The sequence below is a fragment of the Macrobrachium nipponense genome, chromosome 3, assembly GCF_015104395.2.
Source record: "Macrobrachium nipponense isolate FS-2020 chromosome 3, ASM1510439v2, whole genome shotgun sequence".
In the NCBI taxonomy this organism is placed as follows: Eukaryota; Metazoa; Arthropoda; class Malacostraca; order Decapoda; family Palaemonidae; genus Macrobrachium; species Macrobrachium nipponense.
In genome coordinates, this window is record NC_087202.1 from 32,597,891 (window position 1) to 32,618,634 (window position 20,744).

A 20,744-nucleotide genomic window follows, 5' to 3' on the forward strand; every position below is an offset into this window, starting at 1 on the left:
GAAAGTCTTGCCTCTTCTGGAAGGTCTACGACCTCTAAACGCAGAGGTTCTGGAGGAAGAAGCCCCTCGAAAGGGTTCTCGAGTACTCGACTTCTCCTTCTTAGCCTTGGTAGGGAAGGAAGGGCGAGGTTTCCTTGCTGACTGGGCCAAAAGGTCCTGGGTGGCTTTAGCCGAAAGCGATCTAGATATGTCCTGAACTAGATGTTTAGGAAATAACTGAGCGGACAGAGGAGCAAACAGCAAAGAAGACCTCTGCGCGTGGGAGACAGACTTCCGTCAAGAAGGAACAATATACGGATCTCTTCTTCACAATCCCGGCTCCATACAGGGAGGCGATTTCACTCGCTCCGTCTCTTACAGACTTGTCCATGCAAGACAAAACGCACATGAGATCCTCCAGAGAAAAAGACTCTGGCACCTCTATCTTCTTGGCCAGGACTCCCAGCGACCAATCAAGGAAGTTAAAGACCTCCAGCACTCTGAACATGCCTTTCAGCATGTGGTCTACTTCGTTTATTGCCCAAGTTGTCTTCGCCGAGTTAAGAGCAGCTCTCCTTGTGGAATCTACCAGCCGAAAAATCAGAATCAGCCGAGGATGGTAGACCCAATCCCAAGGACTCTCCTGTTTCATACCAGAAACCAGCGCGTCCTGATAACTTCGAAGGAAGAATAGCAAACATCGTTTTCCCTGCTTCTTCTTTGGAAGCCATCCACGAACCAAAACTCCTCAGTGCCTTCTTCATCGAAAGGGTCGGCTTCATCCTCACACAAGAAGAACCCTTCGTTGTCTTCGCTGTGGAAAAAAGTGAGTGAGGAGAATGAGGAGCCGTAGGAGTAAGGGAATCCCCAAATTCTTGCAGGAGAAGCTCTGTGAGCTTCTTGTAAGAAGACACAGCTGCAGAAGTGTTCGGTTCTTCATCCGAACCGTCTAGGACGTCTTGTCGAGGAAAGCGCGGAAGATCCTTAGGCAACGAAGAGGTCCTAGTAGGAGCTGAGCGAGAGGTTGGTGAGCGCCTTCTCGTAGAAGAGCTCAAATCAACAGGAGAACGACGAGACGATCTGGATTGTCTGCAATGAGACTCCCTCTTCGAGATAGACGAAATCTCGGCTGAAGGAGAGGTAGGGCTCCTACCCCGAGAAGGCCTGGATACATCGACAGGGCGCTTACGAGGAGGAGAGCGCCTACTAGAATCTGTGCGCCTCTCCTGAGGAGAGCGGCTGCCAGGAGAAGAGCGCCTATCAGGAGCAGAGCGCTTGCGGGGCTCTCGATATCAGGAGTAGTGCGTCTAGAAGAGGGAGAGCGCCTACACGGAGAAGGGCGCTTGAAAGACTCTTGTTGTCTGCCACGAGGAGAATAATCCGGAGTAGGACGCCTCGAAAAATACGAGCGCCTACTAGGAGATCGACGTGCAGTAGGCTCTTGGCGCCTATCTTGCGGGGAGCGGCTACCAGCTGGACGCCTATCAGGCGCATGGCTCCTACCAGACTCTTGACGTCTGCAGGGAGAGAAGTCACGGGTAGGAGAAAAACGTCTACTCAAAGCACGATCCGAAACTCGAGGAGAGCGACATCCGGAAGAAGAATGCCTACTTGTAGAAGGGCGCCTTCTAGGTTCTTGAAGCTCCTGAGGAGAAGTTCCACGCGAGGGAGTCGAAGAAACAGCGTGAAGAGCGGGCGAAGAGCGCTTACCGGAAGCGTGAATCCAATCTGGAGAAAAAACTTCTTTCTCCACACAGCGTCTGACCGATGTTTGGCGCCTTGAAGCAGAAAGAGAGCCAGGAGAGCGGGGCCGCTCGCATGAGCTCCTACCTTCATACGAAAACTCCCCATATGAAGGAGACCGCCTACAAAGAGGAGAACGATCCTCTGAAGAACGGCGCCTAGATCTCTTGATCGGAAGAGAAACATCCTTCTTCCTACGCGATCTAAAGGCCAGAGAGTCCGCCAATGCCGTGATCTGAGCCTGAAGTCCCGCAAGGACTCTAGTAGGAGAATCTTGCTGGTCTTCCTCGAAACCCGGCGCAGAACGAGGGGCACGAGAAGAAGAGCGATCACAGGATCTCTTGGGTTTCTTCGCATCCAACGACGATTCTTCTGGGAAATCCTCCGGGCTAGAAGCCAAAGGACTGCAGGGAGCCTTCCAAGCCCTCTTCAACGGGCGCGACGCATCCGGGGAGTTCCAACCTCTCTTCGGAGAGGGAGACGACGAAGAGGAGAAGCATTGACGTAGGATCTCCTTCTTGTAGCGATCCGAGGCAGCCTGGGAGCGTACTTCAGGATCTGCCGAGGGGATGCCTGACCGGTGGGGGCTCTCCCTAGCCCTCTTGCGGCTTTCGACTTTCCTACTCCACTGGAACTGGGAGTCTGGAAGAGGTCAAGGCCTAGAGGCACTAAGGAGCCGGTCAGACGCACCCTCCACAACACTGGGGACACTGCACTGATCACTAACACTCCTTACCTTCCAACTGATGAATCTTCTGATCCATAGATAGAATCGTGGCTCTTAAAGCCGCCACCTCCGAAGACGAATCTTCGGCTTCGGTGCGGGGAGCAGGGGCTGCAACTTGGGAAGAAGGTTCTACTTCTACATAAGTATTAGGATCCACATCCAACTCACTCATTCTAGACCTACAAGAACTTCTAGAGGAAGCCTTGCATACTCTATCACGTTCCAACTTCCTAACATACGAAGAGAGCCTTATATTCGTCTTCATTCAAAACCTTACATTCACTACAAGGGTTACCAAAAGAACATTCATTTCCCCTGCATTTCATGCATACCGTGTGAGGGTCAACCGAAGCTTTCGGCAACCTCACCTTACATCCTTCAATCACACAAACCCTAAACAAAACAGAAGTTTTAGCTACTGAATCCAGGTCAGACATTGTTAAAGAAAAATCCAAATCAAAATCAAAACGGTCCACAATTAGCGTATGCCAAGCCAAACAGAGCGAATACGTCACCAAAAGAAGTCCAAATTATCTCCAGGCAAGCGAGAATCGAAAAACTATCGAGAGGAACCGACAACAGTTGTTATCGTTTCCCGCGACAGAGAAAATCTGACAAGCAAGGGGGATTGGTTCATACACCCGCCACCCAGCGGCGGGTAAGGTAGACCACCTGACCTACCTGTCGCGTGTGCCGCGAGATTTGAAATTCTGTCGGGAACGTCGGAGACTATAGCAAAGTATATATCTGACAGGAAAGTTCATGTACAAAAACTGTAAATAAGAAACATGGCACCTGCTAAAAATGATATTGTAATGATACAATTAAGTTTGTTCATACTTACCTGGCAGATATATATATAGCTGTATTTTTCCGAATCCGACAGAAATTTAAACACTTACGACACACGCAGTGGGAGTCAGGTGGTTAGTACCCATTCCCGCCGCTGGGAGGCGGGTATCAGGAATCATTCCCATTTTCTATTCATAATTTTTTATTTCCACTGTCTCCTGAGGGGAGGTGGGTGGGTACTTGATTATATATATCTGCCAGGTAAGTATGAACAAACTTAATTGTATCATTACAATATCATTTTGTTCATGAAACTTACCTGTCAGATATATATATAGCTGAATCCCACCTTTGGTGGTGGGAGTAGACAGAATAGAAGATTTTAGGAAACATATATATGCAGATAATTGATATCTTGATCCTTACCTGTTTAGCATAGCTGACTTCGTGGTTACTGCCGCGTAAGTCTGCTTGTGCTACTAGAGTTGCCAGCGAGGTAGAGACCTATATAGCTGGTGCACTCCAGATGATCTGTCAACAGGGGCGAGACCACGACGTGACTAGACCATTGACCATACAAATGAGGGCAACGAAGAAAAAACCAAATCACCAAACCACCTGGCGTAGCCTACCAAAAGTATCCCACATAGACTAAGCTAATGGAAGGGAGATCCGCCGCAGGCGGTCAACCCCACAACCATAACACAACCATAACACAAGTTAAAAACTCCCCTAAACCATTAAAGGATAGGATGAGCGCTACCTCCTGCCCCCAAAACAGTGTCTGCAGCGACGTATGGTCCGAGCGAGTAACAATTTTCGTATGTTGCTTTCACCTCCCGCAGGTAGTGTGAAGCGAACACCGAATTGCTTCGCCAATAAGTGGCGCCCAAAATGTCTTTGATTGCCATATTTTTGTGAAAAGCCACCGAAGTAGCAATAGCCCTCAACTCGTGGGCTTTCACTTTCAGAAGCTCCATGTCACTTTCACTACACTTTTCATGGGCTTCCTTAACCGTACTTCTTAAGAAGAACGCCAGTGCATTCTTCGACATCGGAAGATCTGGTTTTTTCACAGAGCACCACAAGTTCTCCGAAGAACCTCTGCATGCTCTGGTTCTCTGCAAATAAAACTTGAGAGCCCTGACAGGACACAGGACTCTCTCAGCTTCAGGTCCCACTAGCTCCGACAACCCCTTGATCTCGAACGTTCTCGGCCAAGGGTTGGAAGGGTTCTCGTTCTTTGCTAAGAACGTAGGACTTAAGGAACAAACTGCACTATGATCCTTGAACCCAATATGCTTGCTTATGACTTGAATTTCGCTAACCCTCTTCGCCGTCGCCAGAGCGGTTAGGAAAATGGTCTTCTTAGTAAGATTCCTAAGCGAGGCTAAATGGAGCGGTTCAAATTGACTCGACATGAGAAGAAACTTCAGTACCACGTCTAAGTTCCACGATGGTACTTTAGGTTGGAGAACTTTCACAGTCTCAAATGATCTAATGAGATCATGAATGTCTCTATCATTCGCTAAGTCGAGTCCTCTATGTCTGAAGACCACAGAAAGCACGCTTCTGTAGCCTTTAATCGTGGGAACGGCTAGTTTCGCTTCTTTCCTAAGGTGAAGAAGGAAATCTGCTATCTGGCTCACAGAGGTTGAGGTGGAGGAAATGCCCTTCCTTCTGCACCAACTTCTAAAGACAGCCCACTTTGATTGGTAAACTGCGATTGAGGAGGGCCTCCTTGCGGTGGCAATCGCCGTTGCCACAGGTCTTGAAAAACCCCTCGCTCTGGCCAACTTCTTGATAGTCTGAACGCAGTCAGACTCAGAGCGGGGAGGTTTTTGTGGTACCTCTCGAAGTGGGGCTGTCTGAGTAGATCTTTCCTTAGGGGCAGAGTCCTCGGAAAGTCTACTAGGAAGGACATCACCTCCGTGAACCAGTCGGCCGCTGGCCAGAAGGGGGCGATGAGGGTCATTCTCGCTCCTTCTGATGCAGCGAACTTCCTCATTACTTCCCCGAGGATTTTGAATGGGGGAAAAGCGTAAATGTCTAGTCCCGACCAATTCCACAGTAGGGCGTCTACTGCCACTGCTCCCGGGTCCAGAACTGGGGAGCAATACAGCGGAAGTCTCTTCGTTCGGGAAGTTTGCGAAAACGTCCACATGAGGACGTCCCCACAGCTTCCATAGCGCCTGGCATACTTCCTGATGAAGGATCCATTCCGTCGGCAGAAGCTGTCCTTGCCGACTGAGAAGGTCCGCTCGCACGTTTTCCACGCCTGACACAAACCTTGTCAGAATCGTGACGTTTTGCGACTTCGCCCAAATCAGGATATTCCTCGCGATGACGAACAGAGAATGAGAGTGAGTTCCCCCCTGTTTCCTGAGGTATGCCAAGGCTGTGGTGTTGTCCGAGTTTATCTGAACCACTTTTGCTGGAGACTTCCTCCTCGAAGAACCTTAGAGCGAGGTAACCGCTGAGAGTTCTTTTAAGTTGATGTGCCAGGACACCTGTTCCCCTCTCCAGGTGCCTGACACTTCTCTCCCTCCCAGTGTTGCTCCCCAACCCGTGGAGGACGCGTCGGAGAACAACACTAGGTCGGGGTTCCGAAGCTTGAGCGAAAGTCCTTCCGCAAGCTTCTTTGGATCCAACCACCATTTGAGGTGCTTTTTTCACTTCTTCCGTCAAAAACAAGACCTCTTCTAGATCCTGTTTGCGTGACCAATTGCTTGAGAGGAAGAACTGAAGTGGTCGGAGGTGCAACCTTCCCAGAGAAACAAACTTCTCCAGTGAGGAAATGGTCCCCAGCAGACTCATCCATTCCCTCACCGAGCATGTTTCCTTCCCTAGAAAGGCCGACACTTTGTCCAGGCATTGAAGTTGTCGCCCCTGGACGGAAAAGCCCGAAAAGCCACTGAGTCCATCTGAATCCCCAGATAGACTAAGGATTGAGAAGGAGTCAGATGCGACTTCTCGAGATTCACCAGAAGTCCCAGGGACTTCGCTAACGACAGAGTCGTGTGAAGGTCCTTCAGACACCTGTCTTGCGATGAGGCTCGAATAAGCCAGTCGTCTAGGTAGAGAGAGATCCTTATTTCCGCAAGATGGAGGCACCTCGCAACGTTCTTCATAAGAACGGTGAACACCATCGGCGCCGTGCTGAGACCGAAGCAGAGTGCCCTGAATTGGAAAATCTTCCCTTTTCAGGACAAAACCGCAGGTTATTTCCTTGATCGGGGATGGATGGGGACGTGAAAGTATGCGTCCTGAAGGGTCTAACGAGACCATCCAATCCCCCGGTCTTAAAGCTGCAAGCACGGATTGAGGTGTCTCCATCTTGAACTTCTGCTTGGTAACGAAGCGATTTAGACTGCTGACATCCAGAACGGGGCGCCAACCCCCTGACTGCTTCGGCACTAGGAACAGACGGTTGTAAAACCCCGGAGAACTCCGGTCGAAGACCTGTTCCACTGCCTGCTTCTCGATCATTTGATCTAGTAGATCGTGAAGCACTTTCTGCTTTTCTCCCTGATACGACGGAGACAAATCCTTTGGTGTCGAAGACAGCGGGGGTAACATCAGGAAAGGAATTCTGTACCCCTTCTTGACGATGTCCAGAGACCAAGCGTCGGCACCTCTCTCTTCCCAAGCTTTCGCGAAATGTAGAAGCCTGGCTCCTACCGGTGTCTGAAGGACTTCCCTCTCACTTCTTGCTCTTGGAAGGAGCGGGAGTCTTGCCTCTGAAAGAGCCTCTTCCTCGAGGGGCTGGCTTCGAGGAAGAAGCGGATCGAAAGGGCTTCGACTTCTTCAAAGCAGAGGACCCAGAAGACGAAGAAGTAGCAGGCTTTCCTAAGAAGACTGTGCCAGAAGGTCTTGAGTTGCTTTCTCCTGGAGACTAGCAGCTATGTCCTTTACCATAGACTGGGGGAAGAGATGTTCTGAGAAAGGAGCGAAAAGAAGATCCGCTTTTTGCGCTGGTGAGACCGACTTTGCAGTAAAATTGCAATTTGCAAAAAAGTGCTCTTTTCTTAAGCAGTCCCGTGCTGAAATGAGCAGCCAATTCCTCAGAACCATCCCTGACGGCCTTGTCCATGCAAGACAATACACTGGACAGCTCCCCAGACTGATGGAATCAGAACTCCTGGACCTGGCATCCAATACTCCCAGGCACCAGTCAAGAAAATTAAAGACCTCTAGTGTCCTGAAGAGGCCTTTAAGGTGAAAGTCTAACTCGCTATGTGTCCACGAGACCTTCGAGGAAGACAAAAAAAGATCTTCTGGTGTCATCTACAATGCTACCAAAGTCTCCTTGAGCTGAGGCTGGAAGCTTGACTCCGACGTTTTCTCCCGTCTCATACCACATACCAGCTTTGCCACCGAGTCTTGAAGGTGGTAAAGCGAAAGAGGTCTTGCCCGAAGCTTTCCTCTTTTCCATCCAATCATGGACCTTTCTAAAAGCTTGCTTCGTAGAAAGCGACTTCTTCATTCTCACAAAGCCCGAGATCTTAGCAGCTTTGGAAGACGAAAACTGAGAGGGAGGAGTACGTGGAGCTTCAGGTTGGAAAGTGTCTGCAAAGACTGACTGAAGTAAACGAGTCAAAACCTTGTAGTCCGTCGAAACTGGAGCCAACTGCTGTTCTTCGTTCCACTTCGACGAAAGCGTCACTAACTTCCTCTTCAGACACTGGAGAAGTCGGAGGAAGTAAAGAAGAGTCCCGAGCTTTCTCAAAAGAGAAAGAACGGCGAACAGGAAGAGTTCCCGCCTCCGCTTGTGCTTGCGGAAGTGGAAAACTGACGTCCGTAGGCGCGCGTTTTGGCGTCCGAAGCCAATCTACTGGCGCCGACAGAAGCGCGCTCAAACGCCGCAGGTGTACACCTGGCGTCCACTTGTGCGCGCTGAGCGTCCACTGGTGCGCGCCGAGCGTCACTGATGCGCGCCGAGCGTCCACTGGTGCACGCCGAGCGTCCACTAAAACTCTCTGAGCGTCCACTGGCGCTCGCGAAACTTGCACCGAGTCACGTTCGGCGTCCACTAAAGCGCGTTTGACTTTTCACAGAAGCGCGCTCGGCATCTAAAGAAACTCGCTTCTTATCCACAAGTTTCGTAGCAGCGGTAAAACAACCGCTTATCACGAGAGCGAGAAAACTAATTTCTCGCCTCCTCTAGAAAGTTGCTGGGGAGCAGAACGAACTCTAGAGGGAGACTCAAACGGAGAGAGAGACGAGCGAGGAGAGGGAGAGGGAGAACGCCTCGACCTCTTCACAGGAAGATTGTCATCCTTCTTACGGCGACGTGGAACAGTCTCTCTCGAAGGAAAAACATCTCGAAGTTGCTGCTGAAGAGACTGGAGAATCTTGCTTGTAGGTGAAGCCTCCTTTTCTGGGGAGGGCTGATCCTGTGAGCAGGAGAGTGGCGAGGGGACGCCTTCTTGCTACTCCCAGGAACCGCCGCTTCACGCACCTTAGAGCGACTGCGGCGCTCGAAAGAAACATCTAGGGAAGAATTCCGCCTCCGAATAATCCTTACGCTTCTTCTGCGGAGGAAAAGCAGCAAACGCACTATCAGGCGACGAGCAAAGTTCCGGAGAACAACTTGGACGTGAAGCGTCCCGAACGCGAGCCGTCCTTTTCAGCGGACGTGATGCGGTATGAGAGCTCCACCCCTTGCGCGGGGAGGAAGCTTCAGAAGAAGAAAAGCACTCCTTGAGAAGACGTGCACGCGCACGCTCCTTGGCAGTCTGGGTATGTTCGTCAGAAGCTGCCGAAGGCACGCCAGATCGGTGGGGGTTCCTCGTAACCCTCCTTCGACTTTCGACATGCTCTCTCCCCGTAATCTGGGAGTCAAGCAGAGGTCTAGGTCTAGAGGCGGAATGAGGCCGATCTGACGCACCCTCCACTACACAAGGGGCACTTTCACTGCACTTCTCTTCACTTTGCTCTCCAGAGCTAACACTTTTGATTCTAAGTTACGAATCGATTCAAGAATAGCGATAATGTATTACCTTCTACCGACACTGTCTCAGGGGCCGGAGGCAACACTACAGGGGTAGGAGCATAATCTACAGAAGGAGGGTTAGCAGGAGAATAATTTAAATCTTGCCTACCTGAAACACTCCTGGAGGAAGACCTCCTTAACCTATCTCGCTCAAGTTTCTTAAGATAGGTTTCATACGCCTTCCATTCCGACTCTGTTAGTCTTTCACACTCCTTACAACGACTTTCAAACGTACATTCATTCCCCCTGCAAACTTTACAAACAGAATGTGGGTCTACTGAAGCTTTCAGTAGCCTACCTCTACATTCAGACATGGAACAAAATCTAGCGCTAGCAGAACTAGACCCTGACATCTTGATCAAAGAAAAATCAATACCAAATTCAAATCAAACCAAAGTCAACGTGTGCCAAGCCACCGATCCAATTCAGATACCAAAGAAAAACCAAAAGGGATACTCAAGTAGCTAGTAAGTTTCCAAAATCTGGACGGAGGTGCTGCAAACAGGTGTTTCCAGCACCGGCGACAGAAAAATTATGAATAGAAAATGGGAATGATTCCTGATACCCGCCTCCCAGCGGCGGGAATGGGTACTAACCACCTGACTCCCACTGCGTGTGTCGTAAGTGTTTAAATTTCTGTCGGATTCGGAAAAATACAGCTATATATATATCTGACAGGTAAGTTTCATGAACAAATATCAAAATAACCATTATGTTAGCTTTAAAATATATATTTAAAATGGATACTTACTCATCACACATACATAACAAGATAACATGAATACTTTAATGAAATTTATAATGCTTCAAGGCTATAAACAGAATAGACTGCAGTGGAAAATAATATGATACCAAATTTACATAGAAAATTAAGGACAAAACAGTGACTTACATTTCAGGGTTTTCTAATAAAATGGATGTAAGTGTTGAACGCTGGTCACAAATATAATCATCCTGGAGGCACTTCATCAAAGATATATTGTATGAAATATTATTGAATTGAACAAGCTGAACTGTCACTGGCAAGTTTGCAGAATGATGGATATGATCAACATGAAGAAAGAAAAATACCTGCCAGTCTTTTAACTTGGTATTGACAGGATCTGAAAACCAAATAAGAGATTAGACTATCACTGAAAACATACAAAATATGGCAGTTACATGAAACCAAGAAATTACAGTACTTAAAACAGATATACTACTACAGATGACTAAAGTGCCAAAAATACACAAACTGCATAAATATAAAATTGACTGGAGTACCTAAAATACATAAACTGTGCATAAATATAAAATTATCTCTAAACTGTATATACACATTAATGATGATAAAAAATAAACCCCATTAACATGATTAAAAAGCAGAAATGCATAAACAACTACTTTATTTCATTGCCTCAACTTAGTTTTGTTTACCATATTAGTAAAAAGAAGTCTTAGTGTACATTGTGTGACAAATGTCAAAATTCATGCATAAGTAGTTGTATTAAAGTACATAAAAGGTATCTAAAAGATACAACCCAAATCAACATAGCTCACTAATGCAAAATAAAAAAGGAACAGAGATTAAGCTCAGGTATAAATTAAGGGACTTTGGAGCCAGATAGAACAAAGAAGATTTAATAAAATTTTTACCTTTTCACTTGACACATGGCAAGTGAGGGATAGCCTAATTGATCTTGGTAAAATCAAAAAGACCTCTACACTGCAGGGAAACCTTCTAGAACTTGCATAAAAACAAATAAGACTAATTTTTTGTTATACTTTCATTTTAAGAAAAGCAGCATCTCTGTGACAAATGTTCCTAGTACATTACCTGGACTTCACATTTGAAGTCCACTGTATCCAGGCGTAAACCTTCATGAAACTTGTGAAGTGTGGTTGGCATACAAGTGACTTCTCCATTTACAACCCTCAGGAGGAGTTATTAGCATTATCTTGAGAATCCCAGTAAATCTACACTTTACACAAGACTTTCCTTATCAAGGCAAATGAAAGGTATACGTACACCTTCACACTTTTCAAAGGATTGAATACAATGCAATAAAAAATTTAGGTCAAATACCAAGCACTGGGAAAAATGAAGGTTATTCAGCACTGAAAGGGAAATTGAGAATAAAAAGCCTTAAAGGTGTAACAGGAAGAAAACCTTGCAGTGGTAGGAGACAGTGGAAATGAAGATGGAGGAAAGAAAATATGAACAAAGGGTAAAAGGAATGACAGGTTGCAGCTAGGGCTTAAGAGATGCTGCAAAGAACCTCAAGTAATGCCTACAATGCAATAAAGGAGGTGCACTGACAGCACTATCCCCATATAAAGCTGTTCCAAGGATGTATGAGCATCCACTTTCCAAACTGCTGAAGCCTGGAACAGGTGAGCAATATACTGGTAGTTTTGAAGCTTTTATCAAGCATATCTACCATTGGGGTTTCATAGCTGCCAAATAGCTTTGTAGATATTCATGTGCATTGACCATTCTGTAGGTAGAATTTGGTTCTTGCCTTTAGTGATCTGTCTATTGATTGCTGGGCATTGATACTGAAGGATAAGAAGTAAGTGCTGAAAATGAAACATCAAATCTCCCTCATCTGGCTCACAATGTTGCCTAATCTAAGACAAAAACATTTATCCTTTCACAATATGGTTTTCTGAGTTGATGTCTATTGCTGAAGGTTGCTAGATCTTCCAAGACAGTGACAAGCTCTATGCATTGTGGCAGAACTGCTGCAGCTAGAATGACAAGTGATGGCAGCAGTAGTATATGCTTGCCTAGATTTCATACTGGAACTGTAAATATCCAGTTTCAGCTGGACCAGGAACACTGGTTTCTAACCACATCCCATTATCATGCTCATTGCCAGAAGAATTTTAATTGTCAATTTAGACAAGTTCACTACTTTGCAGTGCATCTGGCTCTCCAATAAGAGTAACAGCAGCTTAGAAGTGTTTTAGTAAACTTATTTTCTTGGAACCTTCTCATATCTTTCTCACCTATTCAGTAGCCTCTAAAGATAGAGTGCTTAGGGTGGCACGCTGTATATGCTACTGATATGTGCTAAAGATTCTTTGCAGTATACTTTCAGCCATAACTACATGCTTTCTGCTGTTTGCTTTTCATCTATTTCCTTTGGTCTCTTTCCACCAACTTTTTGTTATAAGTCTTCAAATGACTCGTAAGTCTCAATAATTACAGTTGCATCGAGTAGCTTGGACATTTGCCTGACATAGAATTAACACCTTTCATCCACTTACATTTGACTCCTCCTGCATGAAACACTGTTATGTCTGAAGGTTATACCTCACATACTGTTTATACATTTCCTTCTAAGCAAGATTTACTATGAGTTAAGATTATTTTTTTCTAAATGGAGATCTAAATATAATTGCTTTCCTGTTGGAAAGTGATTGATATTCAGTGCCAAACGCTTGCTGCTTCCTGAGATTCAAGTCACATTAGCCATCATATTTATTCCCATTTCAATTACTACCTGGACTATAAAGAAAAACATACATGAATGATTCACTGTATTTTAGAGTGCTGTCTGATGATTAGTTTAACTTACAGTTACAATATCCACCAAAATCTTGAACAATTTTCCTGATAAAAGCAATTTAAATGATCTTGTAATGTCTGAAGAAGAAAATAAAAGATTACAGCTTGCCTACCTCAGTGAAACATGATATTGTTATGATACAATAAAGTTTGTTCATACTTACCTGGCAGATATATATATAGCTGTATTTTCTGAAGTCCGACAGAATTTAAAAAACTTCCGGCACACGCAGTGGTCGGCCAGGTGGTTAGTACCCATTCCCGCCGCTGGGAGGCGGGTATCAGGAACCATTCCCATTTTCTATTCATAATTTTTATTTCCACTGTCCCCTGAGGGGAGGTGGGTGGGTACTTGATCATATATATCTGCCAGGTAAGTATGAACGAATTTTATTGTATCATAACAATATCATTTTGTTCAAGAAACTTACCTGTCAGATATAAATATAGCTGAATCCCACCGTTGGAGGTGGGAAGGGACAGAATAGAAGGATTTTGGGAAAGAAATGCATGCAGGTGATTTACATCTTGGTTCCACCTGTTAGCATAGCTGACTTCGTGATTACTGTCACCCAAGTCTGCTTCTGCTTTACTAGAGTTGCCAGCGAGGTAGAGACCTATAAAGCTGGTGCACTCCAGATGATCTGTCAACGGGGGCGTGACCACAATGTGACTAGACCATATTGACCATACCATGAGGGCTAAGAAGTAAAATAAATATATATATATATATATATCACCACCTGACCAACCTAGCCAAAGTTAAGGTGTGTTAACTAAGGCTTAACAGTTAAGAAGTCGCCGTTGTCGGCGACTCAACAACTAAATTAAGAGCTCTTCCTAACCATTTTCTACAGGATAGGATGAGTGGTACTTCTTGCCCCCAAGATTGTGTCTGCAGACACGTATGGCCCTGGCGAGCAGCAGATCTCATATGCCATCTTCACATCTCGCAGGGGGAGTGTGAAGTGAACACAGAGTTGCTTCGCTAAAACAGGTACTCAGGATGTTGTTGAGTGCCATGCTCTGTTGAAATGCTTCCGAGGCCGCGCCCTCACCTCGTGAGCATTCAGATCAAAAGATTTCAAATCTTTGTGCAAACACAATGAAGGAGCATTTTTGAAGAACTCCTTAACACTAAAGCCAGGGTGTTCTTCGATATGGGCAAGTCTGGTCTTTTTCGGAACACTGCAGATTGCCCGAATGACTTCGACTTTCTTGAGTTTTATGTAGATAAAACTTGAGAGACCCGACAGGGCACAGGACTCTCTCTGGCTCCTGCCCACTAACTTGTGCCATCCTTGCTTCCAAGCTCCTGGCCCAAGGACAAAACGGGTTTCCATTCTTAGGCCACAACGGAAGGCTTAGAGAGCACACCGCCTTGTGTTCTCTAAAGCCAAAACTTGTGACGATGGCTTAAAATCTCACTAACCCTCTTTGTCGTATCTAGGGTGGTTAGAAGAAGGCCTTCCTGATCACATGCAAGAAGTTAACAGGTAGGAGAGGTTCGAATGCTTTGACATCAAGAACTTCAGACTACGTCTAAGTTCCATATTGAAAGCTTCGATCTGGACATGCACAGTCAGTCCGTCTGTACTAAAGTCAGGTGACTGACCAGTTGACCAGTCAGACGAATCAAGGACAGCAAGGCTGTACCCTGAAGACCATAAGGCACTATTCTTCGCTGAAGGATGAGTGTCTGGACTGCCTGGGCGATTCAATCTAAGCAAACCTTGGGGGTTGTATCAACGCAACCCAACGTCGTCAGCGAATTAACTCCTGAGCAACTCCTGACTCGAGCTTCTGGTGCCAGGAGAAAGGAGCGAGGAGCAAAAAGGCGATTCAGTCCCGAAGGAAGAATGCCTGACAGTCCAACCTGGTCTGTTACACGATCATCGGGGGTGTATAATAAACGCAACCGACTTCGTCAACAAGAAACTCAGGGCTACTATATGTCGCCTGATCTCGCACGAGTGTCTGACTCCGAGAAAACAGGCGAGACAAAAAGTAGATGGTGAGCGAGTTTCGAGATTCCATGGAACTCAAAGATCGTGAAGGGCTTTGTTGTTTGACAGACGCAAATCTCTGAGCCCAAAGGCCGTCAACAAACATATTGCGTATTCTTTAATAGTTGTGACTGCCAGCTTATCCCATTCTTCAGACGGAAATGGAAGACGGTAATCTTATTCCTGTCAATATCTCGATAGTCTGAACGTAGTCAGACTCAGAGAGGAGAGGTTATAGGTACCTTTCGAGTTAGAGTAGACCAACTCTCTCGGAAAAGGTCCTTGGAAAGTGAACTAGGAAGGATGTGACCTCTGTGAATCCAGGATCCTGAAGGCCAACATGGGGCGATCAGCGTCATTGTCGCTCCCTGTGACGTCATAAATCCTCTTATTACATTTCCTAAGCGATTGGAAAAGGGGAAAAGAGACTAAACATCCATCCCCGTTCAATATCATAGGATGGCGTTTAATGGTACCGATCCCGGATCGAGAATAAGGGAGCAGAGAAGAAGAAGCCTCTTCATCCTCAACATATCGAAGAGAAGAATGAAAGGGCGTCCCTAAAGTCTCCACAACTCTCCACTTACTTCTAAAGAAAGATTCCACTCGGAAGTCAATAGTTGCTGCCGTCGATCGAGACGATTCATACGGACTTTTGCGATCCTGTAACGAACCTCTAGAGGATCGTTACATTCTATGCCTGTTGTTATAATAGGCTCTGTCTCGTAAACTCGAACAGGGACCGAGAGAAGATACTTCTTAAGATATGAGAGAGCTGTGGAATATCAGAGTTGATCTGGACCCCTGGTTCCAAATACTCGTTTCGAGGACTGGAGGGACGACCGAATTGCTTTTACTTCTTTCAGATTAAGATCCAGGACATCTGAAACCCTATCCAGATGTCCGGCACCTTCTTTCTATCACCTCAGGTGATAGATGCACTGAGAGATGTTCAGAATCATTCCTAGATCTTGAATAATATTTACAGTTTCCCGGTTAGGAAAAAACTGTGGTCTGAATTGCAGTCTATTCGGGAAACAAACTTCTTCAGGAAGGAAATGGTCCCCAGCAAGCTCATCCATTCCCTCCCCGAGTATGCTTACTTCCCTAATAAGGCTGCGCTTTGCCTAAGCAGGAGAGCATATAAAATGTTGCGGTAGACTCGTAGTTCTATACCGTGCGGTAACGAGCACCGAAAGGATTAAGAGAACTCTGTTGAACATAGTAAGGCAAAACGAATGCAACGTTTATTCATTCACGTAAGAAATCCCCTCAATCTTAGGCTAAAGTCTGTGATTGTAGGGCAGAGATACAGTTAGTCAGTCAATCCCGCAGGAGAGACGTAACCGCCAGCACAGAGATACGGTTAGTCAGTCAATCCCGCAGGATAGAGAGACGTAACCTACCGCGCATGACAGCGCACGATCTGTTACTGGCTCGGTTGGACTGGAGGACAGACACAGCAGCAGCCAGCAGCTTACGAACGTCGTCTCTTAACTTTATGTCTGGGTTGCCAGCTACCCTATTCTACGAAGAAATAGGTCCGTTATTTTTGAGCAGAAAGAGACTCTCAAGCTGGTATATTTAAGCGAAACAGAAAACGCTAAATATATAGATGCGTTTGTGTCGTCAGAACACTACCATACAACGGTAAAAGATAAATCGGAAACTCCTGGAAGGCTGCAGGGAGTAACGATTAAATGTCCTTAAAATAATAGACAATAGACCTCTCGGTTGCCATCCGAAGAGGTAACTACAGCAAGCGTATATGACTTGAACCAACCAGTAGTAAAATAACGCAAGGCAAAATATGATATTATATCACAATAAAGTTTGTTCATACTTACCTGGCAGACATATATATAGCTGAATTCGGAAATACAGCTACATACATATCTGACAGGCAAGTTTCATGAACAAAACTTAGAGAATCGAAGCAGACAGCTCAAGCTTTTTATGTTATTGGACATAAGCGTTCATTGACGTAGTCTACAAGTCTATTTCTTGTACGAGTCTGCGAATGACGAATGAGAGCTCTTCCGAATCTTGTCAATAAGAGCTTATTCGCTTACGCAATATCAAGTTAATGAGATGTTTGTCAATGAGAACTAACCCATTTACGGGACAAAGATATTTTGTCAATGAGGAGATACCCACTTACTTGACAAAACGATAGTATATTGTCATTGGGGGAAAGTCACTGAATTGACAAAACGTAATCCAGGAAGTCGAGCATTTTATTTTTTCCGATTCCCGTCTCAAACGAGGAAGGGCAGGTAGAACGACGATGTTCAATTCGGCAGCGTAGACCCGACTAGAAACTAACAAAATCTATCATCTAAAAAACCCTTTCAGATGGGCTAAAAAGCTTGCAAAATTATCCTGGGAAGAGGAAGAAACTCTCCAACCAGCTTCCTCTCCCGTATCACAACTAATGCCTGCTAAAGCTTAAAATTTATTGGCAGTATGGCAAAGGAAGTCCTGTCTTGCGCTTTCCTGAAGAGCGTCCTTTTGATGAGTGCCTTTGCAAGAATCCTACTGAACGTTGCCGAGTCCTGACGTGCAGGACGTCGGTCGTCGAGCCTTTACATAACCCGTAACTGCCTTATCGCAAAGTCTTGACTGCGGTAGAGAAAACGAGATCTTCCCTTGAGCTTTCCTTAACTCCATCCACCTTTGCGAAAAGCAATATAATATTGACAGAGACCTCTTGAATTCACGAAACCCGAGGTCTTGCTGGGTTTCGAAGACGAAGTTGTCTGTTCACTTTAAGCTTCCTCCGAAGCACTGCTTACTTCAAACAAGAGCTTGAAGAGTTCAACAGAAACGTTCAGCCAGGAGACAAACCTGGCGTGCGCTGGCGCGCGCTCGGCGTCCACTGGTGAGGATGCTCGGCGTCCACTGGCGAGGACGCTCGGCGTCCTAGCGCGCTCGGCGTCCACTGGCGCGCGCTTGGCATGCACCCGCGCGCGCCTGGCGTCCATCCGAGCGTCCCGTTCAAGCCGAGCGTCAAAAGAAGCGTGCAGAAAAGTGTCACGCTCCTGACAGGCGTCAAAACAAGCGAGAGAAACTGCCTTCTTTTTCATATTTCTCGGTGGAAAGACGTACACGTGATCAGGCGACGTTCGCCTTCTTACTTCTCACTGAAACGCATAACGAGAGAGAGGGGACATGAAGCGTCCTCTTCTATAAAGCTTCTATTTAGAGGGCACGAGTCCTTCCGAGAGCTCCAACCCCTGCACGGGGAGGACGCCTCGGAGGACGAGAAGCAATCCTTCGAGATTCGTGCACGTGCACGATCTTCCGCAGCCTGGGAAGCGTCAACAGGTCCTACCGAAGGGACGCCAGATCGATGTGGGTTCCCCGTAACCCTCCTTCGGCTTTCGACATGCCCTCTCCCTGGTCCTGGGAGTCCGACAGAGGTCCAGGCCTAGAGGCGTTATGGGGCGGATCTGACGTTCCCTTCTGACAAGAGAGAGGACGTGAAACGTCCTCTTCTCTAAAGCTTCTTAGAGGGCGCGAGTCCTTCCGAGAGCTCCAACCCCTGCGCGGGGAGGACACCTCAGAGGACGAGAAGCAATCCTTCAGGATTCGTGCACGTGCACGCACTTTGGCAGTCTGGGGATTTTCATCAGAAACTGCCGAAGGCACGCCAGATCGGTGGGGGTTCCTCGTAACCCTCCTTCGGCTTTCGACATGCTTCTCTCCCCGGGTCCTGGGAGTCAAGCAAAGGTCCCGGCCTAGAGGCGAAATAAGGCCGATCTGATGCACCCTCCACTACACAAGGGGCACTGTCACTGCACTTAGCCACTTCACTATTGCTCTCTAGAGCAAGCACTTTCGATTCTAAGTTACGAATCGAAAGAGTATAAGAGAAAGGGCAATAACCTCTACAGACACTGTTTTAGGGCCCTAAGGCAACATTACAGGGTTAGGAGTAACAATAACAGAAGTAGCACTCTTCACAACAATGAAGGAGAGCGATCACCTCTTGCAGACATATTCATAACCCGTAGGCCATACTATAGGGGCAAAATAAAGTCTACAGGAAGGTTAGCAGGTTCACTTTTGTTTACTGATTAATTGCGTACATACGAATCATACTTTTTCCTTACGGAATTAGACATGTTTACTGATTTATTGCGTACATACGAATCATACGTCTTCCTTACGGAATTAGACAAAGTCTCACACTCCTTACATGACAAATCTCAAGAAAGAAGCAAGACCCATACCCCTCGTGCATACCAAGTGCGGATCTACCGAAGCTTTCGGTAGCCACACCCTATCTTTGTAGACAACACCCTCTGAAACTAGCCTAACTAGATTCAGATATCTTATGCAAAAATGAATCAAATTCAAATCAATTTAAGATAGCGTATGCCTAGCCACAAATCCAAGTAAATAAATTAAAAGACAATTAGGATACTTAGCGGCAATGAAGTTTCCAAAATCCTAAGCAGGTGTTTTCAGCACCGGCGACAGAAAAATTATGAATAGAAAATGGGAATGGTCCTGATACCCGCCTCCCAGCGGCGGGAATGGGTACTAACCACCTGGCCGACCACTGCGTGTGCCGGAAGTTTTTTAAATTCTGTCGGACTTCAGAAAATACAGCTATATATATATCTGACAGGTAAGTTTCATGAACAAATTTCATGTTAAAGTTTACTAATGACTAAAATTTCAGGTACCTTTCATACATAAGACTAAGTTGACGATTTTATTTGTGTAAGATATATAAAATTTAAGATGATTCAAATTAACTTACCAAACCGTACTTTCTCAGGGGCTCTGAATGCATACTTTCCACCAATTCCTTCATTTGTTATGACAGACAAATCAAAACTATGGTTTTCGTAGTATGAAACATCAAAGAAAGGGCAGTCCCACATCAAGTCATCCATCAGAGGAAGACTGACATTTGTTAAAGTAATCTCCCGACAGAGAACTCTGGTTCTGTTTTCATGAGCTTGGTACTGGAATTTTACACCTGAAAAATTATATTTTCATAATAAAATATATCTTCATATATTTACTTACCAAGTAATTGCATAGCTATAGTTTCTAACTACATAGTGTGGTAGACTTTTATTTAAAAATCGCAGTAGCACTTCGATTGTGTAGTGTAGATGACAAGCCCCACCCACTAATGTGGAGTACTGGAAACAACTTTGCAGTAAACCTCATTTTGATTGTGCCATTATGTCCATCAGAGGGGAGGAGGGCAGGCTCTGATTCTGTAAATACTTGATAAGTATACAGGCAGTCCCTGGCTTACTACGGGGTTCCGTTCTTGAGACGAGTCGTAAGCCGAAAATCGTCAAAAATCTTAAGAAAACCTTATGTTTCATGCTATGGGTGTATAAAAAACTATGTCAACTGCATTTTTATTGCATTTTTCATCAAAAAATTACAAATTTTCTAAGACAATTTTTATTTTTCATAGCTACAAACCTTCAGTCTTAACAATAGGATAATTTCCAGCGCCTAGCTGGATCCGGTTAAAAAAAACAGATGAAAGCAAGGAACCTTGTGATATCTGGCAACGCATCTGTAGATCGGGTGAAGAATGGTCAAAGACCATTCACCTACGCCAACGCATCAGTTTTTTGCTAATCGCCTGGGCGAGTGTAGTGGTTAACCTCTCTTGGCCTTTACCCAGTCCATTGCCTGTTTCGCTTGTGTTTTGTGTGTGTGTGTGTTTTGTGTGTGTGTGTGTGTGTGTGTGTGTGTGTGTGTGTGTGTGTGTGTGTGTGCTGATATTATGGCTTCTTCTGCTCTTTCTTGGCCTCGTCAACGTGTATGGCCCAGAATTCCAGGTTTTCCGTGTTCTCGTTTTTTGGCTTCGGCAGCGACCGATCCCCACATCACTAGTAACAGGTGCCATTTTAAATTTTGTACTATAACGAATCCTCGCACGGAATGCTGGGGCATGGCCTAAAGAGG

The 20,744-nt window shown here is 45.8% G+C and overlaps 1 protein-coding gene across 3 annotated transcripts in view; it reads right to left on the bottom strand.

Annotated features, from left to right (window-relative positions):
* The window catches only part of LOC135221692 (uncharacterized), a 114,041-nt gene that overhangs the window by 56,875 nt on the left and 36,422 nt on the right, over positions 1 to 20,744 (bottom strand). For all 3 annotated transcript variants that reach the window (XM_064259425.1, XM_064259426.1, XM_064259424.1), the window contains 2 exons: positions 19,567 to 19,788; positions 10,129 to 10,339 (listed from right to left, as the gene is read on the bottom strand). In XM_064259425.1, the coding sequence (XP_064115495.1) occupies positions 10,129 to 10,339; positions 19,567 to 19,788 (433 nt within the window). The remainder of the gene's footprint in view (positions 1 to 10,128; positions 10,340 to 19,566; positions 19,789 to 20,744) is intronic.